Source organism: Chrysemys picta, chromosome 13 (assembly GCF_011386835.1).
Source record: "Chrysemys picta bellii isolate R12L10 chromosome 13, ASM1138683v2, whole genome shotgun sequence".
In the NCBI taxonomy this organism is placed as follows: domain Eukaryota; kingdom Metazoa; phylum Chordata; order Testudines; family Emydidae; genus Chrysemys; species Chrysemys picta.
This window is the reverse complement of record NC_088803.1, coordinates 1436692-1445191: the sequence shown is the minus strand read 5'-3', so window position 1 is coordinate 1445191 and position 8500 is coordinate 1436692. Positions and strand designations below refer to the sequence as shown.

General features: G+C 40.8%; 1 gene segment (V, D, J or C); it reads right to left on the bottom strand.

The window, feature by feature from the left end:
- Positions 1-240: 240 nt before the first annotated feature.
- On the bottom strand, positions 241-6900 carry LOC135975193 (T cell receptor delta constant-like). The segment is given in 5 exon segments: positions 241-730; positions 1940-2055; positions 3026-3094; positions 3479-3757; positions 6519-6900. Coding segments are annotated over 5 exon segments (501 nt in total).
- Between the last annotated feature and the right edge of the window lie 1600 nt (positions 6901-8500).

Here is an 8500-nt window from a genome sequence, read left to right as displayed (position 1 = left end):
AAGGTCTTGTATTTCATTCCCCACCCCCGGAGCCAGCCAATCTCCCTGCCTTGGGGCGAGATGACAGCTGGCGCCCCTAGAGAGGAAAGGCCCATATTCCATTCCCTGCCCCCCCGAACCAGTCTCTCCCACAACATGGAGCTGGATGGGAGCTAGCACCTCTGGAGAGAGAAGCCTCTCTGCCATTGATAGGTTCAAATCATTCAATATTGTTAAAAGAAACAACTCTTATTGTGCAACATTTTTTTATTGTGTAAGCAACATGCACCAACACACAAAACGTTGCTATCAGATAAACATAGGCAAGGAAAATACATGAATTCAAAAAAGTTAGATGACATTTTTAAAAAGCCCATCATCTTTCAAAGTCTACTCTTTCAAAATTTCTTGTACAATCAGTATAATTTAGTTGGCAAACATCCTATTCTAGCCTAAGAAACATGGGAGGTTTGCATTAAAGATAGGGGTTTTTTTTCCAAGGGGCAGGAAAAGTTTTGAGGGAATACAAAATAAACTTTAAAATAGAAACTCTCCTCCTGTCTTAATGCTGAAGTCACTATTGTAACTTTACAATTCTTTAAGCAAAATTAGCTTGTTAAAAATCTATTCACAGCAACAATAAATGCAGACTAATTGTCAGTAGCAAAAGCAGTGGATATAATTAATATAAACAAAGATGACAGAAATTTTGCTTTATTTCTCAGGTCCTTCCTCGCTCCTTCTTGCCAACCTAGAGCAACAACAACGACATTGTTATTAATTATTGTGTTCATTTATTTTATTACAGCAAAACTATCTGGTCTTTCCCACATGGCAAATCCCAATTGCATATTAATCATAGAGGTGCTGAAGTTATAGTGACATCTGTGAGAGTTTCACATGTGAACCAATTACAGAACAAGAGATTCACAGATTCCAAGGCCAGGAGGGAGCATTGTGATAATGCTATGACTCTATGAATCTGACCTCCTGTATAACACAAGCCAGAGAAATCCCCCAAAATAATTCCTAGAGTAGATCTTCTAGAAAAGCTTCCAAACTTGGTTTAAAAATTTTCAGTGATGGAGGATCCACCAGGACCCTGGGAAAATTGGGGATATTGATCCTTTTCTCTGTTTTCTTTATTTCAGTTGTCAGCAATAGGCAGGGACTGTCTCTCATCCTGTGTCTGAGCAGTGCCCAGACTAATGGATCCCTCACCTCAGCTGGCCCTATACTAGGCACTAGTGCAATACTAATAAATATAAACTTCCACACTAGAGACAGGAGATCTCTGATTACACAACCATTCTGCGAAATGTCCTATTATTTCATAGAGACAAGGTGGGTGAGGTAATATCTTCTATTGGACCAACTTCTGTTGGAGAAAGAGACCCGAAGAAGAGCTCTGTGTAGCTTGAAAGCTTGTCTCTTTCACCAGCAGAAGCTGGTCCAACAAAAGATTTTACCTCATCCACCTGGTCTCTCTAATATCCTGAAACCAACCCGGCTACTACAACACTGCAAACCACCATTTCCTGACTAATGGTACAACTGTGTGCATGCTGTCAACCTACGGTACTTATACAGCCTCCAATAGTAATGGCTGAGAACTTTTATGTATTTCTCCTCCCAAGCCCTCGGTGAGGTAGGGGAATGCTGTTATTCCCACCTACAGATGGACACCCAAGACAGAGAGAGACTAAAGGCAGAACATTCTAAAGAACCTGTGGGAGTTGCTCAAGCCGACACAGAACATGGTAGAGCCGGGAACTGAGCCCAAGCCCCTAACCACCAAACAATTCTTCTCCTCCTACCTCTTCTCTTCCTGCCAGTGTAGGCAGGACTTAGGCTCCAGCTACATTTTTACTAGTATGTTAAAAAACCTGCCCTAGGCGCTATTAGCCGACATTGTGATAAAAATGCCAGAGCCCGGTCTGCACCGCAAAGTATCACGTACCTCAGAGACTAATCTTGCAATCATGAGCACATTAAAGACGACGCTCTTTGCAAGCACAATTTCCAAACCCAGCAGGGCAGCGGATAGTGTCTTTGTGTTTTTCTCCTCATTCGGATCTATAAAATATGAAACAATGGTGTAGTTTGCCCATGAAAATTCATATTTGCACAAAGCCAAATATAACAATATTAGATATATGCATCATTTGTTTAATAATTTACACCGATAACATCAGTGGTTTTTAAAGCATTTTTTTTTCTATTTCTATTTATTTAAATTTTTCACAGTTGTATGAAATGACTGGGGGTCAGACAATAATTATTCAATGACAGTATATTTTGAGATTCAATAAATTAAAGCTTTATAACCATTAAAACACAGATTGTCAATATTATATGTCAAAATATACCAAGTAAATACCCGTAAGTCAAACTCTAATACATTCTCATGCAGCATTTTTCTTATGTTGCTTCCCTTACTTTGTACATTTCAGTTGCTATCAGTAGAAATAGTTCTGTTGTTGGTTTCTGTGTGTGAGGTGAACTGATGTTTATCAACATTTACTGATAAACAATCGAATCCTTCCAAGCCTCTCTCTGTGCTAGAGAGCAGGAGTAAGGAAGTGGAGCTGGCAAGGGGCAGCTCTCTTCTGCAATGCGAAATGCTTAGAGAAGGAGAAGAATCATTTGATGAATTGTCATTGATGTCAGTGGGAAATGGGCCCATGTGGAAGGAGTTAACGTGTAATAGGAATAGACCACAGGGGAGATTTTTTCCCCTCAGTCCTGTGCCATTGACACCAATGGGAGCAGGACTGGACTCTCAGAGCTAGACTGCAGGACCCCATTCACACTGCTGAGCACTTCCTCCCATTCACACCAGTGAGACTCCTTGCGTGAATAGCTGCTGGCCAACACGAGTAAAGGTTGGACAACCTGGTCCTCTGTTTGTTACATTTAAATTACCAAACGCAGTAAGGGCCAGATTCTCAGCTGACGCTGAAGTCGTAGCTTCCCCTCCCATCTCACAAGTTGCCTGTTGGCCATAGAGTCTTGAGGCAACATAATCACTCGTTTGGGTACTAACCTTCGAGGCTGGGGGTTGAAATGTTGCACGGCTCGGGCATGATGATCGTTGGAGCAGGAGATGTGAAATCTAAAAGAAAGACAGCAAACCGCACCCAAAATAAATGATTTATACAGATATATAATAATCCCACTAAACTATCTGAAATTCAAGAGCGTGGAAAATCACCCTGGGCACAGTTCTAGCCTGGTCCATAGTGCTGTGAAGTCAAAGGGAATCTGTCCTTTTTGGAAGCATATGAGTCCTTGAATTTCTGGTACAAAACATTTTCTTAAATACGAATTTTATGTAGGATTTCTTGCCATTTCCTTTGAAACAGCTGGAGACAGAATACTGGACTAGGTGAATGCACTGATCCATTTTGACTTTCACTGTGATCCTATATGATAAATAAAAATTGAATTAATCTCAAAGGTGTATTATCTTATTCAGCCTTAAACCCTGAAAACATACCTGGCGACTTCTCAGCTGTTTGGGTTTTCTTAATAAGTTTGCTGTTGTGTTGAACGGAGCAAGACACTAGTTCATTTGAAGACAACTTGACAACTTTGACAGCACTGTATTTCCCACTAGATGTGAGGACCGGGTCTGTTGCTTCAAATATAATTTCACTGTCAGAATTCATCAATATCTTCAGTTCTTTAGGGTAGAAATCTTTCGCCAGGCAAGCAGCAATGCTCTCATTTTCTGACTTCATAATGGAGACGGAGGGCTCGGAAGTTGTTTGATCTCCTGGAAAATTAATGTTGTGGTTGAAATTTAATTAAAAGATTATCATAATGGTCCCTTCTGGCATTAAAAACAATGAATAGCATTGCCGTATGTGGGTACCTAGAGAGTACCTATTTGATAAGTACACGATATAATCCTCTTTTAATCTAGACTTTGATAAACTGAATAGACTGAGCTCCTTAAGTCTCATTTGAAGGCAGGATTTCAGTAATAGTAATAATAGGAACCTAAAAATGGGAGTTGTAGGGGAAAATAGCATGTGATCATTTCATTAGAAGTTGTAGCATAAGGAGAAAGAGATAATTTTGCCCAAACAACCTTAATTCTGGCATTTGCTAACTTTTGAGTGTTTGGTTCTGCAACTATTAAGCTTCTTTATTATCAATTTTTGTAAGTACTTTGAAACCTTTCAATAGAACCTTTTTAGAAGATTGCAGAACAACACATGACTATTTTAACTATATTTTTCATGTAATTTCTCTCTGCTAGAAAGAAGGAATGTCCAACTGTCACTGAAAGTCGGACAGAAGCTGGTAATTTATACACACACATTTCCAGAAGGACCTATTGTCTCTGGATCCGAAGTGTGCATTGCTCAAAACCACCACTACCAGCACAGACAATAAGAATCCCTACATAGTCACAGGGTTATTTTTAATCTCACCTTCAATATGCCTTCAAAAATCTTTAATAAATTACTTTTTCTTAAATTTAAAGTTTTAAAACACCCTTTCCTGAGCGTTAAAAGTCAGTCACTTACTTGGTATTAGAGAAACTTTGGTCCCTTTAAAGACAGCATTAGAGTCCACAGTGCTATACAACTGTGCAAGAACCTCTCTAGAGAAAATAGAAACAACTGCTAGGGTGTATGTATTTTATTCTGAGTCTGGGTTAGATTAATTATTCATCTCCAGTTTCTGGTGTATTCTTGTGCTGAATCAGAAAACTTTATCGTTCAAAAAGTGATTTATATTTTAGATGCAGAACAAGAAAACTAGCTCAAAGCGGCATGATTCTGTTGTCTATTGCAGCCTTTGGTATTAACAGATTGAATCCTCGGTCCTGCAAAGATTTACAAACATGCTCAATTTAGTACACCTGAGGCAGATTCTCAGCGGGTGTGAATGGTCCTGGCACCTTTGAAGCCAATAGGACGATGACAATGTACACCGGCTGAGGGTCTGTCCTGCGGGTAGTCCTATTGAAATTTCAGTGGATCTGTCTATTACCATGTAAACTGAAACACGTGCTCAGTTTCTGTAGGATCAGGGCCTTACAGAAGAATTTCGATGCTTGACTCCCAAAATTTCCTGCTTTCAGAGACAAATTCAGTGTTTCAAAGCCAAGATTTGCCAGTGGGTTGAGAAGGATTAATTGTGGGTTCCAAAGAACCCCAACATATTATAAGTGGGACCACGTAGAAAGGCGCCACTCTGTTTTGAAAATAATAGAAATAGTTATTGATGGTTTACTTCTTTGATTTAACTCATGAGGATACAATTATGTTTACACTAATTATACGCGTGTACTCTACAGCATATAAAGAAATGTGCAAAGATAAAAGAAGTATTTAAAATATTATTAATAAACCAATGCAATAACATATGCAAAATATCTCCCTTTTTCTCCACAATACATGAAAAACAAGGGATTTTAATGGTTTAATCATTAGTAAGATTTTTTGAAGAAAAAATGTTGTCAAACATTTTTCTTGGCCTTTGTGCTGTCTTTTCATGTAACTATCTCTGAAAACGTCAAAAAACCCAAGGGCGAGACGTTTTTCCTGAGGAAAAATGTGTATGTTATGTTCTAGGTTTTAGTAGAGGGCTCTATGGTGTCTGTATCACTGTGTGTATCCCCCAGTCACTGTGCTAAACCTCTTTACATAAACTGTCTTTGTGGCTCAGAGGGGATTCAACACTTCTCAGAATTGTAGTCCAGAGAAATGGGATGTTACTTGGAGCTGCTCATGTGGGTAAATGCTTCAGTGGAACCCAGCCAGAGCCTGGTTCTGAAGTGCTTAGCGGTTCAACTTTCCATCTTCTTCCATCGGAAGAATCCTCTTGGTTTCTAGCAGCATAGCACGGTGGGCACTGCTAATGCACTTGTAGTCTGGCAGACAGATTTCCATTATATAAAGAAATTTCCCCTTATTCATAGGGTTCCACAAAGAAAAAAATTGTTTAAAGCCCGTTAAGCTTAGTCAAGTCTGATCTCACACACACACACACACACCCCACGCACTCAGACACACACACACGCCATGAAAGCAATGAAGGGCAAAGTTATGGGAATTCCTATACAGCAAGTTTCCATTGACAATGAGGGTCTCTGCCAGCTCACAGGGATCTTCTTTCTCCTCCAACAGAAAAGGAAAGTTACAGCACATGAATCACCCGCACAGCGTAGCACAAATCCTTCACTGCAGTCCCAGCAACATCACCATGCACCCACCATTGACATATCTGCTCAGGTTAGGTGCGTGGCAGGTTGTGTGTTTCTAGAGGAAGTATGAAGTGGTAAAATCGAACCCAATCTCACTATAATGCTGTTACCGTATTTCTGTATTTGTTAACACAGCTCTACACTGATTGCCTGATTTCCTCTACCCACCCTCCGTTTGTTAACTTGTCTCTCTGTTTCTACCTCGTGTGCTCCCTGGGGCACGGATCCTCCTCCTCCTCTCTTTGGAAAGTGCCTGGGGGTGCAGTGCTCATTCTTTCAGACCTAGCGTAGCATATTTAAAGTGGTAAGGACTCACTTGGCATAACCAGGTTTTGTGGTTCTAACAGTGCAAATTGATCGCTGGCACGGAGGGCCGGGGGGAGGCGGGGAGCTGGTTTGTGCAAAGAAAGCACGGGAGAAAGCAAGCGTGTAGTCAGGATGGGAACTGAGACACTTATTAACCAAAGTTGTGGTAAAGGGGGCAGCAGTGAGTGAGAAAATGCTCTGCAATGCCTCGCCCCATCTGACCAAATGAACAAGTCTAAATCAACACGCTGCAAACATGATTCTCTACCTCGGAATATTTAACCTCTTACTTCTTTTCTAAGCCAATGACAGTTAGGCAGCAAACTCACTGAGGTGCCTTTCTGCCTCTTTCGGCACCTAAATACCTGTAAAGCTCTATTCCCAGGCCCCTATCCGCCTCTATAGTTTTTGTCAGAACTCAGATCCAGGTTTACACACTGTGCATCACGGCAGTAATACATAGCAGTGTCTTCAGGGTTCAGTTTGTTCATTTGCAAATACGCCGTGTTCTTGGAATTGTCCCTGGATATGGTGAATCGCCCTTTCACCGAACTGGTATAATATTTATCACTCGTAGGGGATTTCTCCATGCTGGATACCCACTCCAGTCCCTTGCCGGGAGACACTCGATACCAGCTCATCCAGTAGTCACTGAATTTGAATCCGGAGGTTTTACAGGAGAGGTGGAGAGAGTCTCCAGGTTTTCTAATGTCACCCCCAGACTCTACGAATTCAACAGTCCAGCCACCTGAGGGGGGAAAGAGATCATAAGAATCATAATATTGTGTGTGCGATAAAGTGGGGCACCTCCAGTGAAATTCAATTACCTTTTACAACTGCTGTAAAGAAAATGAAATGTATCCCAAATACCATATTTCTGAGACTGGAAAAACAACTAACAAGGAGAGTTGATGTTCTCTGCACTGAGGGCTCTGGATTCACTCTGAGGGTGCTGAAAGCTTCAGGGAATCTCTGGCAATAAACAGGAAACCGATTTGCGTCTCCTCATTTTATAAGCAACCAATTGAACTCCATCTCATGCCCCCCCCCCCCCCGGTCCCTTACATCCACCTCTTGTCTGGTATTTTGACTGAAAGCACCTCAGAGCCGGTTACATGCATCTCTTATTACTTCACAGTAAAGACCTGATGCCTCAAGGAGTAGCTTGAGATACCTCATTGCAAATAATAAAAATAGTAATAAATAATCTAATCTATCGATCGATCTATCGATCTATCTATCCCCATCCACCCCCTCTATCGATCTATCTATCCCCATCCACCCCCTCTATCTATCTATCTATCCCCATCCACCCCCTATCTATCTATCTATCTATCCCCATCCACCCCCTATCTATCTATCTATCCCCATCCACCCTCTCTATCTATCTATCTATCTATCTATCCCCATCCACCCCATCTATCTATCTATCCCCATCCACCCCCTCTATCTATCTATGTATCCCCATCCACCCCCTCTATCTATCTATCTATCCCCATCCACCCCCTCTATCTATCTATCTATCTATCTATCTATCTATCTATCGATCTATCTATCCCCATCCACCCCCTCTATCTATCTATCTATCTATCTATCTATCTATCTATCTATCTCCATACACCCCCTCTATCTATCTAATCTATCTATCCCCATCCACCCCCTCTATCTATCTATCTATCTATCTATCTATCTATCTATCTATCTATCTATCTATCTATCTATCTATCTATCTATCTATCTATCTATGTATCCCCATCCACCCCCTATCTATCTATCTATCTATCTATCTATCTATCTATCTATCTATCTATCTATCTATCTATCTATCCCCAGACACCCCATCTATCTATCTATCTATCTATCTATCTATCTATCTATCTATCTATCTATCTATCCCCATCCACCCCCTATCTATCTATCTATCTATCCCCATCCACCCCCTCTATCTATCTATCCCCATCCACCCTCTCTATCTATCTATCTATCTATCTA